The sequence below is a fragment of the Ptychodera flava genome, chromosome 14 (assembly GCF_041260155.1).
Source record: "Ptychodera flava strain L36383 chromosome 14, AS_Pfla_20210202, whole genome shotgun sequence".
NCBI classification, from domain to species: domain Eukaryota; kingdom Metazoa; phylum Hemichordata; class Enteropneusta; family Ptychoderidae; genus Ptychodera; species Ptychodera flava.
Genome location: NC_091941.1, coordinates 2,460,312 through 2,487,509, shown reverse-complemented (window position 1 = coordinate 2,487,509; position 27,198 = coordinate 2,460,312). Strand labels below are relative to the sequence as shown.

The 27,198-nt window shown below is 35.7% G+C and overlaps 1 protein-coding gene across 4 annotated transcripts in view; it reads left to right on the top strand.

The window, feature by feature from the left end:
* LOC139148945 (serine/threonine-protein phosphatase 2A 56 kDa regulatory subunit gamma isoform-like) overlaps window positions 1-26,906 on the top strand; it is a 38,082-nt gene extending 11,176 nt beyond the window's left edge. For 2 of the 4 annotated variants that reach the window (XM_070720409.1, XM_070720413.1), the window contains 13 exons: window positions 6,261-6,371; window positions 7,547-7,639; window positions 8,957-9,087; window positions 9,540-9,599; window positions 11,707-11,815; window positions 13,913-13,966; window positions 14,545-14,595; window positions 14,987-15,106; window positions 15,969-16,096; window positions 17,578-17,679; window positions 17,827-17,899; window positions 20,793-20,909; window positions 24,064-26,906. In XM_070720409.1, the coding sequence (XP_070576510.1) occupies window positions 6,261-6,371; window positions 7,547-7,639; window positions 8,957-9,087; window positions 9,540-9,599; window positions 11,707-11,815; window positions 13,913-13,966; window positions 14,545-14,595; window positions 14,987-15,106; window positions 15,969-16,096; window positions 17,578-17,679; window positions 17,827-17,899; window positions 20,793-20,909; window positions 24,064-24,204 (1,290 nt within the window). In that variant the 3' untranslated portion in view covers window positions 24,205-26,906. Of the gene's footprint in view, window positions 1-6,260; window positions 6,372-7,546; window positions 7,640-8,956; window positions 9,088-9,539; window positions 9,600-11,706; window positions 11,816-13,912; window positions 13,967-14,544; window positions 14,596-14,986; window positions 15,107-15,968; window positions 16,097-17,577; window positions 17,680-17,826; window positions 17,900-20,792; window positions 20,910-22,179; window positions 22,277-24,063 lie in introns of those variants that run through there. The other 2 variants (XM_070720411.1, XM_070720412.1) reach the window with 2 other exon arrangements.
* The last annotated feature ends 292 nt before the right edge of the window (window positions 26,907-27,198 follow it).

Here is a 27,198-nt window from a genome sequence, read left to right as displayed (position 1 = left end):
AACCTAATTGATTTCTGAGATGTATTCTATTCTTGCCCTAGATCCTTCAAACTAGTGCCACCCATGATTGGATACCAGTCAGACTTGACATTGTTAGGTCTTTGCTCAAACATATGTGCCATCTAAAGTTGATATTCTCACCTATATGACCAAATAAAATTGCTGTGAGCTAGCCGTAGCAATATCACTGTATCAAGCTTGGAAGTACTGTCCTAAATTACAGTATGAATTGGGTTTGGGGGTTTCCTTGACTAACACAATGATGGATCAGAGGAGTTAACCCTAATCCTGCCAGACAATGTCACTTACCCTTGTGCCTAGTCAGTGAAAAGTGGTATTTAGCTAAGTCTATTTTTGTTTTTGAAAACTTGGTATGCTATGTTTATAGCAGCAGGTTTGGCTACTTAAAAAAATCATATATACAGTATTTAGGTAATCAGGCGCCTTCAAATCTCATGACAAGTTTTTGTCACAATGCAACATGTGGGACCTGCTATACCATACTGGTTTTAACCAACTTTTCAGGATATTGGTTGAGGTAGTTTCTGCCTCAAAAATGTTTTCTTGAACTTTCCTTGATGTACCAAATCAAGAACTAAAATCAGGGCTCACTGTGCAAATTTCGGTACTCACAAAACAAACTGCTCAAAATTACCAAGATTTCAAATTCTAAATGGCCGCCATTACCTACTTTGGTATGGTGTCATCAGCTGGCCACAATGAACTTTCGTGCACTCTAACCCAAACCCCTGAGGGGTTTCATTGCTTAGTACCAGTAATGGAGAGTCCACATCATGAACATTCAGTGTTGTCTGGATAGGTACAAACATAACACGTGAACTTGGAGTGCAGTTTTTAAATAGCAGTACTGCAGCGTGGTGAACTTACGTTTTTATCATCAAGTTCCTGTCTGGATTATGATATACCACAGCAAGCTGTTATTGCTGAAGGTGACTTTTGCAAACTTAAATGTGTTCATAGTACCTTCTCAATCCTACTTAATGTCTGCTGTTTTACAACATCCAATGTCACTCCCACTAACTATCACACCGACCTGCTGCCTATAATGTGGTCTCATAATGATATGTAGCTCCCATTTGCCATATACATGTATGTATTGCAATCAGAGCTTTTATGTTACAGGCTAAAAAAGGATGTCTGTATGACAGCTATGTAACATGTCATTTTCTGTGTGTATGTGTATGTTAGTACATGTACAGTATGTCTGTCTGTCTATCTGTTTGTCTGTCAAACTAAAGCTCCTGTCATCTTTGTATTCAGAGTATAGGTTAATCTTTGGTTGCAGATGAGCTCACTTAATAATAAAATGATCAAAAAATCAAAAACTCCAGAATCATTGATCCAATTTCCTTGGACATGTATTCTATGGATGCTGTAACCAAGGTTTGTCCAAAGAAGAGTAAAATTTGCACATTTAAATGTTATAGATTTTTAATATTTTTCAGAAGAAAAATAACAGAATGTCCCTGTCAGACACCACATGACAGATATATAGTTTTGTAATTTTGTTTCTATATTTTCTGTCTGTATTTGGTTTCGGTCTTTAGGGAGTACCTCATTCAAATTTGTTCAAATCATGGTGAAATTTACTCATATATATTTTTCGGACAAGTATTTCCATATTTGGTTCTACAAATCTTTCTTTAAAATGACATGTCACATACTGACATTGCTGTCAAACTTGTAGTGTGGTTTCTACAGTCATGTGATGCTGATATGTCAAAATCATGACCAAATTCATGGAGAGTTTTCTCATTTAAAATTTTGGTTAAAAATGTTATTGTTCTGAAATCATGGGACTTGTTGCTTTTAAAGAAAGTGTGTTGATGCCCAGAGATGACGTACTTCCTCAGATTTGAATAAATGATGTTAACCTTTTGAGCACCAAAGTCAACTTTTGCCGCCTGTATAAAATGTACCCCACTCAATTTTTTTTCAGATTTTTGCCAAAATTTTGATAAGAAACTGTAACCAATGAAATGTGATGGCCTTTGGGTCCAAAATTATCACAAAATTTACAGAAAAATTCATAAAAATTGGTGAAATGTTGCACTAAAATTTTGGTGGAAAAAAATTACAGCACTGAAAGGGTTAAAGTTTACATATGAGCTGTATGGGGCATGAGGAAATACTTCTCTGATAACTGTCAAACTTCTAAAGTCAACGTTCAGTCAGTGGTTATTGAGTTCAGCAAACTCACTTGTAACTGTACTGTACATTGTGTACAGTATTTGTAAAATTTTGTACACTGTGTGAGAACTTTCCCCTTGAACTACTATCATTTCTGAAGTACCACTGTTCAAACTTCAAGTGAAAGTACAAAGGAAAAATAATGAAAACATAAATCTTTAAATAGTACAAGAAATAGAAATATGATATCATTCTGTCAGAAATACATTTCACCAGATACTGTATGTTATGTGTAGAGTGCTGCCAATTGTTTCTATTTGCCTATGTTTGTATGGTTTATCCTCGAATATAAGCAGTAACGGACTTTGGCATTTTATGAAGTGCTTGCTATGAAGTCAGATATTCATGAAATAGACAGATACATGAAGACTTTTATTGCAGAATATATATTTATAAATGCCGTCACTCATGTTTGTCGTTGCCTATGTAAAGGACAGGCTTTTCTTGGTATTTTGAGATATCCCCTGTAAAGCTTCAGAGACTGTGAGAGAAGTCTTGGAGTGTGTGAGAGTGGCCATGAGTCAGTCATCTTTAATGAACTGATTCGTATCAAACTATGTGTCTAACATCTTGTCAACCTCCATGTATTTTTTCATTTTGTCAGTCCTAGTAGGATGTTATTTGTTAATTATCACCCAATGGAGATTGGCAATTGACATATCTATAGAGTTTACATATACGTACTGTATTTTTTTGCCCTTCCAAAGTTTATTAACATATCTTTGTAAAATGTTTTTAACACCCTCGTAAAAAACCCCACCCCAAGCTACTCTGTGCAAGCTAGTGGCTTGCGTTGCTTACAGTATGAGAGTTCAAAAAGGATTTAAGTAGATGCTGCACGTAACACAGCATGTGTTGATCAAAATAACCGTTATTTTTCAAAGATATATTCAACTGTCACTAAATTGCTAACCCAAGATTAAGATATTCATAGTGTTCACTTTTCAGCATGACAACTAATCATATGTTAGGTTGGGTAAATTTATACAATGACACTATTGGCTGGCTTCTTGTTTCTCCTGTCCAACATTTCAGAAAAGTTTAACTGCACTCTGGCTGGGTCAAATTTTGTGAGGGTCAAATTTTGTGAAATGTTCACATTTCATTCTTAAAATACTCACATTTCATTCTTAAAATACAACACAACAAAAAAACAATTTTGTTTTGCAAGGAAATTCTTGCATTAAAATAAGAGTCATTTTAAGTTTGCATATCATGATCATGATTTTAATCGCTTCTAATAGTCTTTCAGTTTGTGCCATTTAAGAATGAGGATAGATAACACAAAACAAAGTTGTTTATTCTATATTAATTCTAGTTTCATATAAAATAGTGACCTTTACAAAGTAGTATTTATTTTTATGATTTATACAAAAATTAATTTTTATACCCTATATATGTACCCTTTTATTAAATAAGTAAATTCTTGCTGCCACACAAAACTTTAGATCCTCTGCAATTTGATAATATACAGTGCGGGGCATTTTAATGTCATCTTTGATGAGAAATATTGCTTTGTAGAAATGTGCATTGGTTACGTGTAACATCACCTTAAAATGGTTATATCAGAGTGTCTCCCTGGTTGGCTTACAACAAAGCCATATCCAACCATATGGCATGAAATGACATTTGAAAATTTCAAATTTTGACATAAATATAGAAATAATGGGGGGGGGGACGCCCTGACCATTAACATTTATTTATGGGCAAGGTGAGAGGAACGCCAAAAAATTAACGGACAAGGCTTGCTGAGCTTGTAAATTTGGTTTTCTTCTCATCCAATCCCATAAATAAATATTAACGGTCAGGATGGAGTCTGTTATTTCCATTATATTATCAACGAAGCCAAGAAAACTCAAAATTTACGAAAATTCACTCGCAAAAGACAACAGGGCCCCAGAACTTGTGCAATACGTGACGCACTGCCACGTGCTGTAAAAATTTTGCAAATACAGAAATTTTTTGGAAAAAGTATCTAAACTTGGCCCACAAGTCCTTCGTTTTGTTTTTGATCGATTATAATCTGTGTTCAAATCACAATTTACGTTTTAGCTGTAAAGTTACGATGTTAGTATCATTATTCATATTCATGGGCATGTAAACAAACCATTTCTGTATATTTGTGGTCAGTCGTCATGTGGCTCAGCTCAACCAATTAAAATGCGACAGACATGGCATGGTAATATAATGTATAGCTCCTTATTATGATACAAAGGACCCTTTAACATTAATGGCTGGTGAACATATGGTTTACGTGTGTGATTTAGAGTTTTGCCTCTGTTCATGTGCATGTGTGACGTTTTGTATCCATTCACCCAGAACCTCTGCCAAAAGTCTTAAAGATATAAAATGAACTCAATTCATGGCATTTGGTTAAAAATATTATCACACATGCATTAAGATATGCAAAAACAGACCGTATTGTACCTGTACATTTGTACTGGTTGATGCAAAAACCTTCAAAGAGGACATGTCATGTACATGTTTTCCTGATCTAAACTTCAGTGATATAAAGAGAAATGGAGATTGAGAAACCTTTTCTGTCCATCAGGCATTTCCATGGCAATGATTACATTCCTAGATTTAACACAGGATACAGTAGAAACTCGTCAATAATCAATAACCCTAATTAAAAGGAGATCAGAAGACGACGGAAAAATCCTTGAAGAGGGATTTTACTTTTTATCCATTTGTAACCCTAAATAGCGCCAAATATGGATTGCCAAAACGTTATTTGTACCATATTCAGTAAAAGTGACATGACTTATTGGTTGCCAAGAGAGACCGCTTCTCGTCACAGTGTATTCTAATCTTTGAGTTCAACAACAGAATGCAGACGTCATCGTCATCATCTACAGCTGGACATGGCAGATTATCTGTTCCTCATTATTTTCAATGTGATCATTTCAAAGAAAGGACAAGTTAAATTTAGTGACACATGAAACACCGTTAAATATTGAGCAGGAAATGAAATGCTTGAGATATCAGAGAGGAAACTTTGATGGGCCCAGATACTCCAAATGATCACTGTGAATATTAAATACAAGGCAGTGACAACTCTGACTTTTCATCTCCAGCCTCAGCAAATCTCTTGAGTTCTTATATCGTTTTGTGATATACAGCCATACCTTTACCAGTAATACCGTGTATATTCCTGTATATTCAACAGTTTGAAAAACGATGCTCCACCTCACTACCCCCACCCTGGTTGCTAAGATGCCATTTAAGATCAATTACAGTTGCTCGGAACCAGCGTGATTGTGAAACACCCTAACACTGATACACAGATTGTAATCTCAGATACACTACTGTCCAATAAAATCTTTTCTAGTGATAAGATGTTTTCTATATGTAAGGGGAGTGGGTTGTCAATGGAAGTTACACTTTAGTAGCTTTTTATATGAATTCAATACAGATCAAAGTTTCAGAGGTGAGGTTACAACAACTTGCTGCATGAATATAGACATACAAACACTAACGACCCTTCTGCAAGGTGAATTCCTAGGTGTTTTGCGACCTTTGTGATTAAAATTAAAAAAGAGGGTCCCATTAGATTAAATGGATGTATTTTATGCTGATGTCTTCAAGTTCAAACTGTTTAGAGCAAATATGTTTGAGAAAAATTGCACATTTGTTTGTATGTATTTTTACAAAGATAGTGAGTTCATTCAAAACAATTATGCAAATAGTCCTTGTTCAATATATAAAGAAGCTAATGTTGTCCATTGTATTTGGTTGATAGATCTAAACCAGTGATTATAGATAAAACAAAACTTGAGGTCTGTGAGATGAGCAATGTATTTTAGTTTTGAACATCACTGCACAATTTGTAACATTTAAATGGTTTATTTCCCTGATACGATCGACCCTTGACATTTGATCCTTGTTCAACAAAGGTTTCTCCTTTGAATAAAGAGTGTGTTCATGTGTTTGGATATTTTAGCAAACTTATTCTGAAGCCCTGTTGCCTTGAAAACAAAATTTGTCTGTCTTAAAACAATTTGACCTTGTTGTGAAAGGAAATGTCTGATTTTTTGCTTGGTTTCCAGTTTGCTGTGAACATGTTCCGTACATTACCACCGTCGTCAAATCCAAATGGAGCGGAATTTGATCCGGAAGAAGACGAGCCCACTCTGGAAGCAGCTTGGCCACACCTACAGGTCTGTTTTTCAAATGCCAACAAGGAAATTTCAGTCTCTGTTGCCCCAGACAGGTTGGCATCCAGTAAACACTTCTGTACATGTTGCCAATTTCCAGATGATATATACACGGTTGATTCAGACCTGTGTACACAGACAGCCACTTGAAGCAAAGTGAATGAGTAGGTTGTTATCCATGGCCATTGTTGAAGTAAATTGCCTTCTCTCTTAGTGCAACATTTATTCAAATTTTACATTAAACCATGTGAGCCAAGGGTTTGAAGGTAGGATTTGAAATTTGAGATAAACACTGGATTATATCAGATGACTGACATTGGAGTTTGGTGCATACAAACATGATTGAGTTATTTCTTGCCAATGCAGGATACAAAAGAATCCTTCTTACTGTAGAATTCTCCATCAGAGATCAATCAAGTAACCTCTATTGAAAAGGCATTCCTCAGGCACTTACACATTTTGCAGCTGACAATATTTTGAGTCTGAATTTTTTTTACTGTTGTTTTTCGGTGATTTTAGGAGAGATTTTTTCAAACACATGTAAAGGTAAAGGAAAAGGTTCAATAAAAAACTTCAGATTAAAGTTGATGTTAGATAAACCAAATCCTAGATTTATGATGGCTTCTATCAAGCAGATTCATTTTAGAATTTATTGAGGAGGAAATATTGGAGATGACCATGTTTTAAGATGTATTTCTGATAATGGAAGTGTGTAAAACAAAGGAAAGAAATGAAGTATGCAGTGTTTTGTTAAGGGCGGTAAGCAGGTAAATGTTACGGGGGTTCCCAGTCATTTTAACGGGGGTTCCCTTGTTATATCAATATAATCAATAGAGGGACAGCAGCAATGTTACTGGGGTTCCCAAATCATTTACCAATATTCCCCAACCTTAGCAAAAACACTGGTATGTGCCACTCATGGTGTTACTATCATCTACACAGTTTCAGAGCAGTGTAGCAGTCATATTGACAACCCACTTATAAAGTAAGAGCAGTGCGGCAGCCATTTTGACAACCCATCTATACATTGTGAGAGCAGTGTGGCAGCCATTTTGACAACCCATCTATACATTGTGAGAGCAGTGTGGCAGCCATATTGACAAGCACTGAGAGTATTCTTTGTATAGTTCTCTTCACTTATGACAATTCATTCCTCCTCTGTTTTCATTTCTGTCTAGCTGGTGTATGAATTCTTTCTACGATTCCTGGAATCACCAGATTTCCAACCCAACACAGCAAAAAAATACATCGATCAAAAGTTTGTTTTACAAGTAAGTATACAGTGTGTTTGTTTGAACAGTGTTTGTACAAGATGATCACCAGACAGTGATATTGCCATCTATGATCAACGAATAATGTACATGAAAACTTTGTCTGAAAATAGTTCATCATTTGCATATATTATGTCATGTCTTTGTCAGTACGAGTAAATTCTATGATGTCATCTCCCCAGATTATTACTGATAATGTATCCAATTATCCAGTATTTAGGCCCCAGATATTTTCTAAGTCTGCAAATTCCCTGGCGTTTCCAAAAGTATAAAATAATATAAGGTTATTCACAAAATACCGGGATTTATGTCCGAGTACATCGTGCAGCGGAGGTATTGTCCGAGACGCGTAGCGTCGATGACAATACCGAAGCGTACGATGTACGAGGACATAAATCCCGGTATTTTGTGAATAACCTTATTATTATACACCTTTTTAGTCCAACTTACTTGAAAAAAGTCGAAATCTAGGCGTTTTTTGATGCTTCTGCACTGAGCGATCGCGAGCAGACTTGGAACGCGTTCAGTGCGTCTGCTAAGCGCACAGAACGAAATTTCAACCCGCGGTGCGCATGGTAGAAATTTTACGTCAGCAGCATAATTTCACTCAAATTCACCGGTTTTGGACTGACCATGATTTGCTTTGTGAAGTACTGAATGTTAAGAAGTATATATTGTTGTAAAAATGTAAAATATTCTCTTCTTTTTCCTCACGTTGACGTAAAGGTGTTTTGAGGTCAAAGGTCAAATAGCCTCCAATAACACCTAAAGTTTACCGAAACTTACTGTACGACAAAACTATATAGGTTACAGACATAGGTGTATAATAATAGCAATTATGTACCCTCTCTCGGCTCATACTTGACGAAAGGAAACTTTGCATTCCATATTGTTCTCGGCTTTGTCTCATACATCATGTTGTACAAACTTTACTTTCATCCAGTTTGGTCTAAGAGTGGGTTCATTATTGTGTAAATATAAATTAAATATAAATGGTCATAAAACAGTCATTATGGTTTATTAGCTTCCTTCATCAACAATGAAGGATCTTGCACACCTGAAAAATAGCAGGCATTCTTGAACAGTAGGTACAGGGGAAAAGGGGAAATAATGAGTTGTATAATCAAAATAGCAAACAAAGGGATGTAAAATCATCAAGTGTATTTCCAAGGACAACTTCCTAGAGAGATTCAAGTGATCTCAAATTCAATCAAATGAAATCCAGCAGCAGAGCTTGGTAGATCAGCAGTGCCTTACAGCAGCCTTTTCGTTTCACAATGGCTAATAAACAGTTTTATGAATTCTTTATCTCTGCAGTTACTTGAACTTTTTGACAGTGAAGATCCAAGAGAAAGAGATTTTCTCAAAACAATTCTTCACAGAATTTATGGCAAGTTCCTGGGACTCAGGGCCTACATTAGGAAACACATCAACAATATATTTTACAGGTGAGATAGCACAATCTTTTGTATTTTCCTTATGGTTGAACGTGCCTCGGGGACAGATATTTAGACTCTCAAGTTTCTACAATTCCTTTATGATCTAGCTGTGGCGGCTCAGTTTAAAGCTCTTGGGGAAAGAAAAATTTTCACTTTTGTATTTTTTTGAAAATCCAAAATTTTCCCCCATAGAGTTAACATAGGGATGGTGGCCATTTTGAATTCAAATGTTGCAAAATGTTGGGTAATTTGTTTCGCTTGTATCAAATTTTGCACAGTGACCCCCAATAAAAATGTTAAGTCTTTCACTTGTGAGGTGCGTACTACCTGAATATCTTTCATTTCCCATTCCCTTCATGGCAATGTCAAATCCAATTGTTGTGTTCAAGTGAAGTTTCATGCCATGTTGTGTATTTTTTCCATGTCCATTTTATAATGCTGAAAACTCTGTGTCTATTCAGGTTCATCTTTGAAACAGAACACCACAATGGAGTAGCTGAATTACTAGAAATTTTGGGAAGGTAAGTGATCACCTGTTAACCATGTTGCATACATGTGTTCTTCACATAACCGTTGGTGTTCAATGAATACTGCCATATGGTGTAATTCAGTTGAAAGTATTTCATAATGATCAGTTCTTTGAAATGAGGGTCTTTTACAAAATTTTCGCTTAAGATGCTCCATAATCTTAAATATTTAAGTAATTATAATAAAGTACACTAACAATGCCCTGATCTCTGATAAACAGAGCTTGAGGCACCGAAGTGAAAAATTGCTCATATAAGAGACTACATAGAATTGTAGACACATGAGAATAAGTGAATGAAGAGGATTGAGGCTATTTTTGAAGAGGTTGTTTTAAGAGAACAGCGGAGAACAGCGGAAGGACAGAGCAAATTTGAGATTAGGTTTCAGACTTGGAGTGACGGAGACCAGAAGGAAGGTGATTCCATAATGTAGGGCCAATGTAAGAGAAAGATCTCCAACCAAAAATCTTTGTGGACACACTTGGAATACTTTAAAGTAAAGACAACATCAGTTTTTGAGCACTGGATAATGGATCCTGAGTCCAAGGCATACAGTCATACACAGAAGGACACTGGTTGGATACCATGACATTGAAGCGTGACAATACTTTGTTATTGAGTGAGTGTGTGTATTCGTGGAGAGATGGATAAGAAAGCTATGGTACCCTCTTAGGTGATGTCCTTGGATTAAAGAAGCTTTTCTGTGTTCAGTTCTGCTTTTTAGTCACGTTTAACTCTTCTCCATGTATCTTAAAGGTAAAAACACGATGTTGACACTTGAATGAAAAAAAATGTCAAGTACATGTGGTAAAACTCTAATCATGCATAACCTTCCAAGCTGGTAGGCTTTATCCCGGTAATGATTCCAGAATAGTCATCCCTCTTGATTGTGAATCTTTTATATAACATTATGATAACATGTCACATATGCTTCTAATAAGGAACTGAAAGCCTGCATATCATGGTATCTAAGGTGCGTTGTGTGTGTGATTTGCATTTGTCAAACCATTGTTACTATATTATCGGTGGTTGCCTGTGTGGATGTGGTCAGGATTTTGGATCCACAGTCATCATCTGTACTTCCGTTAAATTTTTCAGCCCAACATTTATTAAGAGAAACAAAATAGGATGCAGATTTTCCATGAACAGAGCGTAGACTTCTGGTACTCAGAATATGGCAGCATTTCTACTCAGTATTTAGTAGTGTCCATTTGTGCTTGTAAGACAGAAACTTGTGTTACAGTTGTGGATATGTGACTCTACATAAGATGAATTCACTTCATCTCTCCTGAAATGGCTTGTTGATAAAACCGTATTATCAAATGGTGACAGGGGGATGAAAAGTAGGATGTGAAGTTTCAGATGAAAGTAAATATATCAATTGAAAAAAAATAAACAGATAGTAAGCCCTTTTAGAAAGTTTATACTCATTAGGCTACATGGCATGAATTTTCAAAGCAGACTCATAAGGTGTAGGAGCTGTAGCATTATAATTAGCATTCAACTTTGCTGATATTGTTTAAAACAACTGCACTGATATTGTTTAAAACAACTGCCAGTCAGCTCTCATAACAGAAAAAACCATCTCGTCAGATTTACTTAAAAGAAAAATTTTATGAGGAAACATTTATTTGATGCCCAGTTGAAGTCATCTGAGAACAAATACTGCAGCATTGATGGCAGCATATTATTTCATGTCAGAATTGGTTTAATTATTCTATTGTGTACACTATGTATGCAGTGTCATGTAGGTATAAGACCAAAACATTTCAGTGTTGTTTTGTATAAACAAAAGACTATGTCCACCGTGAAGTATTTTTTACCAATAATAAGAGATGTAGCAGACATTTGCCAGCCAGTCACCAGTCAGACACAATCAACAAAAAACTAATAGTTTTCAAATTGCAAAAATAATATCAGAAGACTATGTGTATAGATGTCTATGAGTTCCACAATACTTGTCATACTTTGATGATCAATACGTTCAGTCAACTCCATAGATACGTTGGCTGTCATATTTACGGAGAGATAAATATTCAGGTCCTAGTATTTGATCATTATAAATCACTCAATTCATGGTGATACTTTGAATTTCTTGCAGTATAATCAATGGATTTGCATTACCGCTAAAAGAAGAACATAAAGTCTTTTTACTGAAAGTGTTATTACCTCTTCATAAAGTCAAGTCACTCAGTGTGTACCATCCACAGGTAAGTTTGTATCATTCATTTGTATGAGAAACAGATAAACAGAATCCATTGGTCCATGTGTCCTGGACTGTTACATTTTCAGAATGAGATTGCTGTATGAAACCATAATGTTGAAATTTGGATTGGAAGTAATTACTGAAAGTATTACTATGATTGTACAGATAAGTTAGTGATGAAGTGGATTTGGTTTTGGAAAACGACAGAGGATACCGCAGCTTGTCAAGATTGTGTATTGATTGAATTATGTACTGTGTGTATCAGGGAAACTCTATGCCCACATGTAATGGGAACAAATTGAAGTCGGTGGTATTATCACTTCAAAACCCGGTTGATAGTATCACTAGCATGGATTAGTTGTTGTCGTGTGCATGGGCTTGTTCTGGGCGTGTCTTTTGTCTTGTCATAGCTGGTAAATCTATGAAAGAGATTTACCATTCGAGTAATCTTCAGGGCATTGAAGCAAAATTAAATGAGTTCATTAGAACAGTTGTGTGTTAATCTTTTCTTCACCACTCTTTAGGAAACTGCATTTTCCAATAAGGTAGTGTAGTATTGTGATTTAATAATTAGAATGGAGCTATAAAAAGGTTGGAACAATGAACTGTAGAGACCTAGACCCTGTTGAAAATTTCAAGGTTGTCTTAAATTCAAAACTAACTGGAAGACTTACAAAGCTAATCAAGTTATACTTCATTTTGCTATAGTCACAGTCCCTCTATCCACCAGTCTGGAAACACCTATTGTAAAAGGTGTTAATCACCTAGACCGCACAGTCAAACCGCAACACGGTCAGGGGATACCACTGCGTCGCTTAGTTTTGACCTCTGTGTCAAGGCAGACGTTTGTCCTGTCGAATCTTCACTGTTTTGGCACTATAAAGGTTCTCTGCATCTATCTTCGACACCAAGACAGAAATAACCATGTCCTGAAACCGTTGTGTTTTTCGTGATCCTTCTTCCATTGTCAGTGATGTAGTGAGCGATAATTTCTGGGGTTGATCACTTCGAGTGTGTTGACAAAGCACAAGCAACGGCTGGAATCACACCGGAAAATTTGTCGTCCCTTTCTCTTGCAATGCTAGTAGTCAGTGCCTCCAAATATGATCTAAATATGTTTTCTGTGTAATATTCTGTGGAATCATGTCTGTTAACTGAGTAGAATAGGAAAGACAACTGTAGAAATGCGTGTAGATTTCAGTCGCGTATTTTGCCATATACTAGCGATATGGCAAACTCTCGACACGTACGCTTAGACACAGTGAATGCCTTTGAACAGTGCATAAATGTGGAAATATATCACTCAAAATACTATATGTCGACCCAATAACAGGTTTGGTAATGAACTGCGCTGTCGATGATAATATTCGGCTGATATTGCCTGTCTCCTTGATTTCAGGCAAGAGTCATGACACTTACGAACAGTGCGTTCCCATTTTATTTTTTGATCGTGATCATAATGCGATCTTAATGTGCCATCCCTTTCAAGCTTTCTCTAGAGGGGCAACATTACCCATTTAATGAAAAAGTAAATTGTTGAGTGTTTCTAAAGGGAACAAGTTGTAATGTTTTGTGATATTCTGAAACTAACAACTCACAAACGTCATGTTTTGGAACGATCTCATTGCGGCTGTCATAGGATTGTATGGTAGCGACATTGATATAACAGCATATTGAACATTGTCAGTGTCCTTTGTTAAGGTGTTAATTGTTTGTTCATATCACAGTGTGTCACAGACAAACCAGCCGCGTTTCCAGACTGGTGGATAGAGAGACTGTGCTATAGTGGACATTTGTCGCTGTTCATACTCAAACTCTTTGATATCAAATATATCCTGGGTCAAAGTTCAAACATTAAATCAATAACATGACCCTTGTAGTAGTTCCTTTAATCATATATAGAAATAAATAATAATGATACCAAAGTTAGTCTCAGTCAATTTTATATAAATCACTCTCCTTTTTCAAAGTTTTGCATTGACGTATGGGTATAAGTTAAGCTTTGCTGAGATATATTAAATATATGTTTTCTTTTTTTGTAAGCTATGTAATTTCATAATGCATATATGATAACAGGATGTTTTCAATTTAAATCTGACAGTTGGCGTACTGTGTTGTCCAGTTTTTAGAGAAGGATCCAAGTCTTACAGAAAAGGTAATACATAGTGTGTTTGAAGCTTTGTGAGAGAATCTGTATTTCTAATTCATGACATGTTGTGATGAGCTATACATATCATTGTGTCTAGTCAGCGTTTGTCATCTGTATAGGTTACTTGAACTGTCAGTATCAGATTCAGATTCAGATTCGGACTGAATACACAACATGTACACGACATCTTAGAATTGTACAGTAAACCGTAGACAGCAAACTCATAACTCTTATTACTGTGTGATAAAATATCTCATCGCAACTGTCTTGACATGAAATGTGTGTATATGTACCAACCAAAAAGGTTTAATACAGAAGGAACTATGTATCTGTAAATCAGTATATTAATCATAACAATGTCAGGACCAGCACTGCAATATCCTCCTGTATACCTGACCAGAGTATTACATATACCAAGGTTTGGGAAGGAGATTACAACACACAACAAATATTGAAGTATAAATTTTCAGTATTTAAAAAAAATGGAGCAAGAAGGCTACATCTTAATGAGCTGCTCACATTAAACTGGACATTTCATAATCAATGAATGTGAAGAACCATTTTTACACTCTATCTTCCTTCAGGTTATAATGGGTTTATTGAAATTTTGGCCAAAGACACACAGTCCAAAGGAGGTAAGACAATACAAGAATCATCAAAATGAATCTCTGTAAATTATTTGTATATTACCAGTAGATTTACAGTGGAATCCTTTATAGGAAAGTCAACATGAATATTGTCGAATTTGCAGTATTTTGTCGCTGATTTTGAGAGAGCTCTACAAGGTGTTTATGCAAGAGTTAGTGATGTAAGACAGTAGAATGACTCATCAATATTACTCAGTTATCAAACTGTGTTCGTATGTCTGTGATTTCTAAGCTATGGTGATTTATGGAGGAAAATAGTGATTGAAGTATCAATGGAAAAGGCTCATACCAAAATATTAATTTTTGTCATTTTTGTTGAACATTGTAAACATTCAGTAAATGTTGTCATGTATTCTAAAGCGTTTACCCTGTTTTTCAGGTGATGTTTTTAAATGAACTTGAAGAAATTCTGGACGTCATAGAACCTTCAGAGTTTGTCAAAGTTCAAGAGCCATTGTTTAAGCAGCTTGCACGTTGTGTGTCAAGTCCACATTTTCAGGTATTGTATCTTCTGCATGCCATGGCTTACTAGAATTGGAACTGCTCATTATCACAATATTTGAACTTCATCTTTTCATAGTTAATATGTTCATGCATCAAAATGTTTTTTAGAACGTTAAAATTTTAAAACAGACCTGAAATTACATCTGTAAGCAACTTTCTTACTTCAGTGTGTACTACCATAAGTGACAACAGTAGAGATATGTTGTATCATATACCACTCTTCACTCTCAATCAACATTTCTTGGCTCTTTGACTCAGTCAAGCTCTCCTTATGTCTGCCTACAGCCAATACATGCAATATTAAAAATGTTCCTACGTCAAAGATAGCTTTGTAGTGCATCTGCTTGGCGTCAAGAATAGCTGTAGTGTTTCTCTTGTGCGTCAAAGACGGCTATAAATGCAGTGATACGCACGCTTCTAGATAGTCTTCAGGGGAAATACAGGAATATCAAGATTATACTTTTGAAGAAAAATAATGTGAGAATACTGACTATGATAATGAGAACACAAATTGTTGTCCTTTGTAACTTAGTTGTATTAATATAATTATAATAAGAAAAATAATAATAATAATAATAATATATTTATGTGACACATAAATGTTCTAAAATGTTGTCCTTGATCACCATGACAACTCTCCACTTGTAATTTTCTATTTTGCCATGGAAAATGCAAAATACTTGTTGAAGAGAAACAGTCAAGTATCAACATTACTTTAATATTTTTTGTAGAGAAAGGCTGGGAGCAGAGTTTTTTCTTGTGGCATTCTAGAAGCAAAGAAATATGAATACCATACCAGTTCTTGTCAGAGATCACAGCTTCCCTGACAATGTTTCTCTTACTTTCAATTTGTACAGGTTGCAGAGAGGGCATTGTACTATTGGAATAATGAATACATCATGAGTCTGATCAATGAAAATGCCCAAGTCATACTGCCTGTGATGTTTCCTGCTCTTTACAAGAATTCAAAGGCACACTGGAACAAGTGAGTATATCTGTGTCTCTGCTGAAACTTCCAATCAGCCCCAACCTAGAACCTGTTGATCCCCAATCACCATCGATATCAGTAGAGTTAGGCAAAGCCATGGTTGGAAAAGGGTCAAACCAACATGACAAGAAGATGTAAGGAAGTCAATAATCTCTGCTTCACAATGTGTTCCCACTTAAAATATATCTTTTGGTTTTTAACACTCCACTGTGGTGAATGCCAAGTGCCAATAAGTTTATTGTAAATACATTACTGTGTTTATGTGGTGGAGATTTGCATCTATTTTAGCAAATAAATTAAGGTGTAGACATTCCAAGTTCTTAAAATAAATAGTTCCTGTAGTATCTTTTAATTCTTTGAGTGCCAAAGTCAATTTTTGTCATCTTTATAAACTATACCGCAGACAACTTTTTCAAATCCAGACAATGTCTTTGGAGATTTTTTCCAAAATTTCAATAAAAAACTGTAACCGATGAAAATTGATGACCCTTTGGTGCAACATTATCAAAACAATTACAGAAATATTTCATAAAAAATTGGTAAAAGGTTTCACTAAAGTGTAGCTTTGAAAACTTACAGCACTCCTAGGGGTTAATCATGTAAGCTTGATAAGTGCTGAACATTGATGTGTATGGTTTACATCAGAATCAGAAATGGCATATTTGATGAACACTTCTTTATGGCAGTTATCAATGCTTGTTTAAAGGTGCCTTTAATAGTGAATAGATACAACCAGACTCCCTAAGATAAGATTTATCGGTACTACTAGCATCGATCCAGCCGTCTTCAGTTTTGCCCTCAAAGTTGCCAAAGGGGTTGCTGTACTTTTCAAGTATTTTATTATCAGTGTTCATTTGGCATTTGCTTGCTGCTGCAGGATAACATTGTTGCCATTCTGTGTAGAGACTCTATGAGTCATTGTCCATCAGACAATGCAGACAGGGCATCTCATCAAGTCATTCTTGCAGACAGAGGTCTCTTGCAGGATTTTTAACAGTAACAGTGCGGCCCCTATGGGAACAAACTCCTCAAGCCAATCTGTAGAATTCAAAAAGATTTGTATTTCTGAAATTTATCAGTTCATGTACCCAATGCATTTTATCACTGTGAAGGAACAGATGGATTTTTGCATGAAATAGTTTGTCATATTTTTTGAAGGGACATAAGGTCACTATTTGAAAAGGGATTGTTGGAGTAGTCTGCAATTCTGGTACAGTCTTGGACTAAATGAAAAGGATGTATTTGGGAAGGAGCACAGTTTTAAATGATTCCTACATGAAATACACAGCTTGACTGTGAAACATAGAGCAGTGCATGAGTCATGGTTCTCATCAAAGTATTTGTCAGCAAGACAGTTCAAACACAGAGTCATCCACAGATAGATAGACCAGTAATACTTACATCTTTGCCTATAGACACATCATAAAGTAATGGAGAAATGTCAAATCTTTTCTGACCGTAGTTTTCATTTTTTGCAGGACAATACATGGACTGATTTACAATGCTTTGAAGTTATTCATGGAAATGAATCAGAAGCTTTTTGATGAATGCACTCAACAATACAAACAGGAAAGGCAAAAGTAAGTCAGATGGTTTCAGGATTATCAAAATTCAAAGCACAGTCATTGATAAATATGCAATTTCGATGTCTTTGCATGCATGAAGTTTGCAAAATATGATGTATTAATAAAAATATCTATTTTTTAAATTTTTTTTTCATGTAACAGAGAGAAAGAAAAACTGCGAGACAGAGAGAATGCCTGGCACAAAGTCAATGATTTAGCAAAAATTAATCCTATGGTAAGTTGGTTTATGTTTCATGTGACTGTGTTCAAAAAGACAGGATTGAATCGATGAGTAGTTGCTGTATGTAGGAACTTTGATAACTAGACAGACACATAACCATGATGTGATTGATGTTTGCACTGGGGTACAGCACATTGTATCACTGTTTTATTCACTCTCTATACCCCCATTACTGCCTCATTTAGCTCTGTCGCACTTGTTTTCCCCATATGCAGCCTAAACTTTGCCTGGTTTTTCCTTTACCTGCCTACACTTCACTGTGCCAAGTAAGGTCATTGAGTTGTCACAAAGTTCTTGTAAGAGGTATATACAAACCAACATAGGTCCTACAAATGAAAAACTCTGATAACTGTGGTATATGACTTCTGGTTTCAGTTTGTTACGCCTTTGCCTACAGTACTGAGTTGAGAGATATCTGCTCTTGAAAACTCCTTCTTAAATACCTGAATAAATGTTGAATAGTTAATAATTAAATGTGTTCATCAGAAACTTTAAAAAACAGTTGATTTAGTGAATGATAACGTACTTGAAATTGTTGGTTATTATAATTATCCTTTATATGAAAAAAGCTGCTTTTGCATTAAGGGCCATGGGTAATTTAAACATGCACACAGTAAATGCAATTTCTGTTTTTAGGGGGTGGGAGATGTGGGGGGGGGGGGGTGGTTTGGTTATATTACTGTGTGCAAAAATCGCACTACATGATTTTGTATCGCAACATCTTGCTACACGTTTTTATGAATTGCAAAATATCGCGATATTGTTTGGCATGTACCAGGCCAGCATTCTTTTGACATACATGTGGTTCAGTGCACATGTAAAATAACGTAACAATCATTTTGGATACACTATTTCAGTTCATTTAATTCTGATGGTTGCGTCATTGTGGAGTTGGCAGATACTGTCAAAAAAGGAAAAAGTCGCAGGTGATTCGTCAGATTACAAAGATTCAGTGTGTTACCACATTGTTGCAATTTCATAGCGATGTAATTACCGATTGTAGGTATGCCGATACAGAATGAGGCTTGGTTGGATTTTCGCACTTTCAAACTTTCATTTGGAGGAGGGAGGAGAGGGTATTGAGACCAAACACAATTAGTTGCGTTTACCATGCGTGTGCTTTAATTATCTATAGCCCCCTGGGAAGGATTTTTCACTTACACTAAATGTAGAGGTTCCGAAATGGATGATTATGGTTGTGGTGATGTTTCATAGTTTCCAAGTTTATATCTATTTGAAAGTTTACATGGCTTGTCAATACCAAAATAAGCCACTTTACCTCTATAAACACAATAGATTCACCACTAGGCATAAGTAGCACATACAATTTATGGTTTTTGTATGCCTCATTGGTACCACCACATAGGCCATTGGATTCCTTTATTTATCCATAATAAAGAAGGTTGAGAATGCCTAATTTAGAAGCATGCATTTACTGTTTAGATGGGGTTAAGAAGGGCGCCCTCTATGTCGGAAGATAACTTCAGGACCTTCACAATGGATGGTATTCTATGGTTGTTTATTTTGTGATTGCAAGAAGTAGTGAAATGAAAATATTGTGTACACTTGTTACTTCAACCATTCTATTCTACCATATGATGTTCTGATAATTGTATGAGATTACAGTTCCATTCAAATATGGAAAATAAAATATGGAACTTTGGCCTATGTAATGGTAAAATGTATGATAATTGTACCATATTTATGTCAGGTACATATTGGCTTGCTGCCTGCAATTCAGTTTCATTGTACATATCGAAGTTGACACTCTGATGACATGAGCCAGATGGAAAACTGAACCAAACTCTGATATCATATTTCAAACTCTACAAAGTGCAGTTTTGTCAGTTGTAAAATTGAAGATCCCTAATGAATTGGTCAGCTTTTGTCTCATCTGTATTATACATCAGACATCCAGATAATCAATGATTGCGCGTCCTCAAATATAGAATTAATAAAATGGGGCCATTAATGCTTAAACTTTATGTCTGCCAGATTGTAAAATTCAGTGTTTCTTATGAAAAAGTTCAGGGGTGTGTGGTTTTAGTAGGAGTGAATAAATAGTGTTGATATTTGGCAAGTGTGTTGTTTATTTTGCTGTATTATAATCTCATTCAACTGTTCTGCAGAACACAACTGATGCAGAGTATTGGAGATATCCCATGATTCATTACCGTTTATACCATTGGAGATATCCCATGATTCATTATGATTTGTACCATCGGAGATATCCCATGATTCATTATGATTTGTACCATTGGAGATATCCCATGATTCATTATGATTTGTACCATTGGAGGTATCCCATGATTCATTATGATTTGTACTATTGGAGATATCCCATGATTCATTATGATTTGTACCATTGGAGATATCCCATGATTCATTATGATTTGTACCATTGGAAAGATCCCATGATTCATTATGATTTGTACCATTGGAGATATCCCATGATTCATTATTCATTATTGGAGATTCCCCCAGGGAAATCTACCATGACTTCCATTTGTAGACAAACTTTGTAGACTAGTCTTCAAAATTCTGAAAATTTGTGGGCAATTTATTGAACTGTGTGATGAAAGTAGCATGTTGTGTTTCACTTCAAATGTGTGTGACTGAATTGTATGTTAGAAGACATGACATCAATGAAGCCATTACATTACATCTTTAACTCAGTGTTTTTGTCAAGATTTTTACATTTCTTTAATATTATTTTATCAGACTGTTGAAGTTGAAACGTCTAAAAACCATCATAGTTTTTTGGTCTGTTCAAGGAAAATGAAATCATTTTCAGGAATTTCAAATTCAGATGAAAGGATCTTTATCCAGCGTCAGAAAATGAGTAATTGTGTGAAATGTAATGGGGCTTTGTAATGTCTGTCCGCAGTTTGAAAAAACAGTAAAAACCATGCCAGTAGATGCCATGGATTTAGGTGGGAATGAACCTGAAGATCAAGGCATTGATTCCATGGAATTAGACAATGATATCAAGGAAGTAAAAACAGTAAGTAAAACCGTGTGTGTACAACAACCCTGTGTTTTGAGGTTCGTCAATAAAGATTACAAGAAATATGCTTCAGCCACTCAAAGCTAGCTTTAAAAGCTTTAAAAGTTTATGTCAATAAACTGTGTAGGGATTTGTTGTCACGTTGACATACATTTGACTAAATATTTCACTATGAAGGGAGTCACATTAATTTCAATCATTTTGTGCAAATTTGTACCAGCTTGTGATCTGGGTAATATTTCAAGCATAATCAATTCAGTACTGTAGATTTCATCTAGGGCAATACATGCTGGTCAGCTTAATAATATTAGTAAATATCACAATTTTCAATAGCTACAATGTTCCATTTCATTGTCAGCTCACATCTACTTGATTTGTGATGTTTCTGAAGTAAATCCTGTCCTCAAGGACTCTTGTTCACAGAGTTTTGGAATGAGAAGACTAAATTATTAAGTCTACATCATATAACTACCGATACTCTGTCAGTCTTTCATTGTCGGGAGGTAGGGGAAGTGTGGGCCCTAAACTGATCAGAGTTGTAGAGTTAAAGTCAACAGTTTTGCCGGATATCAGCAATCTGTACAAATGATGGTAGATCAATGCTTGGAAGTGTAATTTGAGAGATCCAAGCTTTTTGTTTGTGCAGTCTCTGACAAATACATACCATACGATCTGCCGGTTTTGAGTTCTAGCAAGAATGGATCTATGAGTAAAAAAAGTCTTCTAAGCGAGCTTCAGATTTCAATAAATTTAGCCTAATTTTTTGGAGGGCAGAAAGGCCTGTGAACTAGTGAAGCTTGTTTATCACAAGAAAAATAAGAGATAGAAATTTTAGCTCATCTACCCGTATGTTCATTCCAGTCAGCTCGCCAAGTAGTCAAAACTGGATTTCTTTGCGTTGAACAAATACCTCCCTCTAAAAGCAACCCCATCCTATTTGCCTTAGTTCTGAACACAAGTTAAAGACAAAAGACAATAAGTACTGTATTGCATTCGTTGAGTTATGATATACCTTCATGCAACATGATTTTGACATTCCAGTCAAACTTGGACATATTATGACACCCCCAAGTGCTCAAAGTTTAGAATCTTTCCTTTTATTGCAGACTCAAAACTGGCACATCAGGTTGTCTTCTGTCAATGTTGTTTTACTCATACATCATGTTGTCAGCACACAAATCAAGTTGAGTCTACTCATTGTCACTGACAGTAACTAAGGGGGGACTATGAATACAGTTACTGAGTTTTCTAATCAATTTTTGCCAAGGGACTTTCATGTGTTAATCCAGCTAAATCAAGAAAGTGCTGACTAGCTGAGGACATTATGCAGAGAAAGTATTTTATGCCAGAGAAATAGGCAAGTTTAATGAAATGGTTTGCCACTGGACTGGTTGTATTCTGCTTCCCACTATTCTGTTTGCTAGGGTTCTTTCTTTCTCTCTCTCGCTGTCTCTCTCTCTCTCTCTCTCTCTCTCTCTCTCTCTCGCTGTCTCTCCTTTCAACTTTCTGTGCAGTAGAAGTCTCTTCTTTAAACCAAAATCTAGTTTTGTATTTCCTCAGAATTAGTGGGAGACAGAATTGTACCTGTCGCTGGATTTTTCAACTAATCTGATAGTGAACTAAGAAAAAGAAAACGTCACACCCTTTCCTCCCCATGTTTCATTTTTATCTGTCATATTTTGCTTTGTTATTGTGTCTCTGGTTGTCAACCATCGTATGTGAAAGATGTAATGCACATCAAACAATCAAATACACATCACTAGTTTGATAGAAAGGCTCACAGTCACAAAATTTGTAAATCACGATGCAAACTATCTCTGGAATTATTGTATCATTTTGGATTTTACAGAAAAATTTTATCACCTAGGAATATAAGTTCCAGCCCATAGAAAGCAGATACACCACTGTTTGCTGTCTTCTTGAAAACCAGTATTTGACATGTCTCTTTTATTTGCTGTGTGAGTTTGTATGTAAGCTACTGAAAATAATTACGTGTATCCAAAAATTACAAAATTACCAGAAACAACTTTCTTCAATTATGATGATAATTATTAAAGTGGAAAAAAAAACCACTTGTTATGTAATCAATTTTGCGATGGTTAAATTTTTAAAATTGCATAGGTAGACAGTTTGATCAAATGTCAATATTTCTTGTGAATTTTGTGTAGTGGGGAGGAAAGGGCTTTATCAGTTGTATGATGTGAACTCACTGCTAAGTGTATGCCAGCCTAGATTAATCAGCCACACACTCCGCATGGAACCTCACCACTGCTTTTCTTACGTGCATGTTTTTATGGATTTTTTGGCCCTGTCCTGTTTAATATGTAAATTCACTTTTCACAGAGTAAATCAAATACGGAGTGATAGTATAATTTCTAGGTTTGTTTGCATAGTTGTAGTTGATCAGAATCTTGCCATCTTAATGTTTACAGTTCAAGTGAATCCGGAATATATTTACTTTGTGAATGTTCTGGTAACTTCTGTGTAATTATTTAGTGATTTCACGATTATTTAATCAAATAATAAGCATTGCACAAGCAAAGAGTTTTTGTTTTCACTTCAAGGGTACCATTTGCACTGGTACTTGGAGCACGTCATTGATTTGTGTTGCTCATATCATATGTCAGTTTAGAGGGAATAGAAAAAGTTGCTTAAAAAATTTTCATTATTCATGTAGCTTTGAGTTGAAGATATGAACTCTGTTATTATGGGTGATTTTTGTTATTACAAAACGACTCTAACAACAAAGATTATTGAACTTTCAAATGGTCCTAAAGCTTTGATGCCAGTGAAGGTTTCCTTCATTGTCATTAAAATGCTGTTGATATATTCTGTCATCAAAAAGTGTTGTCCTTATCAAGAGTGGAATTTAGTTTGTGTCTAACCCATCCTTGATTCATGCCTTGTACAGGCATTCCAGTCTTAATTCAAATTATCGTGGGAAAGTATACCAATCAATGTGATACAATACTAGTAACTGATGTACCAAGATTTCAACTGTTGCACCTCTCAGGGTGCTTGTATGTACAGTATCTACAGCCTTTTTTCAAACCAGTCATGAGGTTTTTTTAAAAGGCAGAAAGCAAAGTAGATAGTTTAAAATGCTGCAAAACTAAGTTTTAATGATATTATTATTTTGTGCTTTTTGCAGGTGTCTCAGAAACCAAGGCCAGAAAACAAGCCACTGCTTAGACGGAAATCTGAGCTGCCTCACGATGCGTACACAGCGCGGGCGTTATCAGATCATAAACGTCCGGAGGAGTACCTTACAACCTCTCCAGAAACAAGTTGAAGATGATGAAGCAGAATGGGTTTCAATGGTCAGGAGATGACAAGTCATCAGAGAGTCAGTCCACTACCCTCTCTCTCTCTCTCATTCTTCAAGTTGGCTAAAAGTTACACAAGTACAGGGTAACTCCATGCTGATAAAAGTTGCTGCCTCGTGTCTCCCTGTATAACCCTGTCCCATACCACCCAGCTCCCTTGATATGAACACCGACCCATCATCCCATACCGCCTAGCTTCCTTGATAAGAACACCGACCCAGACTTCCAAAAAATGTACTTAAAGTTTAGGACCAATGGACAGGCCTGTTAGCTTATCCAGTCATTTTTTCAAAGTCATTTACTAGTTTTTCTCTGTATTTACTTTCACGGATTCTAACAAGTTTTAATTTTTCATCTGATGACCCTTCCAGTGTGACCAGTATGAGCCAATGGGTTAGGTATTTCAGTGTTTTGTGGTAGACTATCTTCTTAACTCACATCATATTGAAAATGTACTTCATGTTGATAAAGAAAATAACACTAAAAAATAATTATTTATATTTGTAGCCATAGGCAGGTTGTCTCTGTGTTTGCATGGATTTTTTGCTATCATAGATATTTTGACCTTTGAGCGGAAGGATTTTACTCCAATAGAATGCTGACTCAGTGATTTATCTCATATCTTAGTTGCAAGCAAGTATCATCCTAATTAGATCATGCTTTAGACACTGGTGGTGCTTTACTCTGAAAGTTTACAGTGCAGAATCAGAGATTGATATTTTGCGAGATTTTGTGGGAGAGGTTTGTAATGTTACGTCTTAAAACACTCGTGACTCCGTCGAAATTTATCCTGTGAAAAATTATTCTTTTATTTTTTGACAAATAAGTGCCAAGTTCTGTCTGTAGCAATGTGCATTATACATGACTGAAAACCTAAACTGTATGCAACAACAACTATTATAAGACAACATGGATTTTTCATGTTGATATGATTTCCAGAAAGACACACTGTCTTTCTGAACTTGAACAGAATACCTTCAGCCATCTAATTAGTTACTCCATTTCTTCCCTTATGCTTCATGAAAAGTCAAATGAAACCGTAAATCTTGGAACTAAACAGATTTGACAGTACATGACGGAAAATTCATTACAGAATATATCTTTTTCCATCGTGTAGTCACCATGCAATCACAGAAACTGCCCTGGAATTGTATCTCCTTAAAATTAATTGTGCAATAAAGTCTCTACTTGTCATTTGCTAATATACAATAGCTAGCTAGCAAGTTAGAATCTTCAGGACACACCTTCTTGTTCAGAATACTGGGTCACTCTGAGGGCGCTGTTTTTCCTTTCATTAATCATCACCTTTAGGCAAAAAAAGAATCATGACAGTCTGTACTGCACTGATACAGTGATAGATTTATGTAAAGTGTAATTTTTTTAGATTTTTTAACAATATTTAATGACTTTGTTTTGGCTAGTCTTATCCAGGCATCCTGTCTACCATGTATGTGACAAAATGGCATGCATAGACTTTTCTAATATTGCCAAAAAGTACCCGCTTCAGTTTTCCAAGGGTATGTGTATGTTGTAAATGTGGTTCTGTGCCCAGTAACATGATGAAAACTAAAACAATAAGTTTCTCCCTAAGCTCCATCAACCTGGCTGAGGCATGGAGGGACAGATCATTTAGCATACATGGATTTTAAAGACAGTGTGAGAAGAATCTGTCGTTATTGTAACTCTTGTAGAACTTCAGGAAGTGTTCAGAAGATGGCCAGCTCTCATGAAGTTTTTCTTTTGACACTTTTTGTTTACTTAGTGTGTCATCACTGTGAAAATGTTGACAATACTTGGAAACGTTGGTGATGTTCAGATTCATGTGTCCAGTATTAATTTGAGGTTAAAAAAAATATAGGATGTACAGTATAACAGGATATTTTGTAACTTTGGTTTAGCTAGTCCAGCGGTGTTCATCAGTCAATTATTTGGTAGCCTTTCCATTGCTTTATTTTTTACTGTTTCTATATTATTTTTTGGAATAATGTTGATATTAATCATATACAAAACAGACCTTTGCAGGCTGCTGTTTGTAAAATGAATACAAATGAAACGAGAGAGGTCAGTGTTCTCTCTCTGTATGTGAAGCGTTGTATGGCATGTAGGCCAAATGAACAATGAGTCGTCATCAGTTGTAAATGATTCATCTCCCATAGTTCACAAAGTAAGTAGTTTAATCTACTTACAAACATGGAAACTCCTCATATGCAACATTTTTGACCGCTGAAACTATACATGTATTTTTTTTTTCATTTTTGTTCTGTTTAATATGGGAGAATTACTTCCTTAGTTTTCCTAGCATAGAACTATTGTCTCACTGTTTACATAATCAGAACAGTGACAAAGAAACGCCTATGATTTCTAATATGGATGTCAGCAGTTTTATGAATACTGTGGATTTGTAGTTGTGCCAGTTTTATTGATAACCATGTAATTATTGTAATATTGACCTAATCCCAAGAAGTGTATGTATTACAATTGCTTTTTCTGTTTCATGTAATATAAAAAGTACTACATAGAGAGAAGAAGAGAATAATGAAGTCTGCTGACATTCAGATGTATTCAGTTATAGAACACAGAAGCTTAAAAAAATTCCCTTGTGTATATTATTATCATATTGACAATAAACTGTTGGCCTCTTGTGCCCATTGTGGTATTTTGTAGCGTATATCAGTTTAGACTCTGACATGCCTCATGCTTTAGTATTTACATTTGTATGGACTCATTGTCTCTGTGTCCATCTGTATTGACTCTGATACATGTATGCGTCATGGTTTGTGTACATCTGTATGGACTCTGATACATGTATGCGCCATAGTTTGTGTACATCTGTATGGACTCTGATACATGTATGCGCCATAGTTTGTGTACATCTGTATGGACTCTGATACATGTATGCGTCATGGTTTGTGTACATCTGTATGGACTCTGATACATGTATGCGCCATAGTTTGTGTACA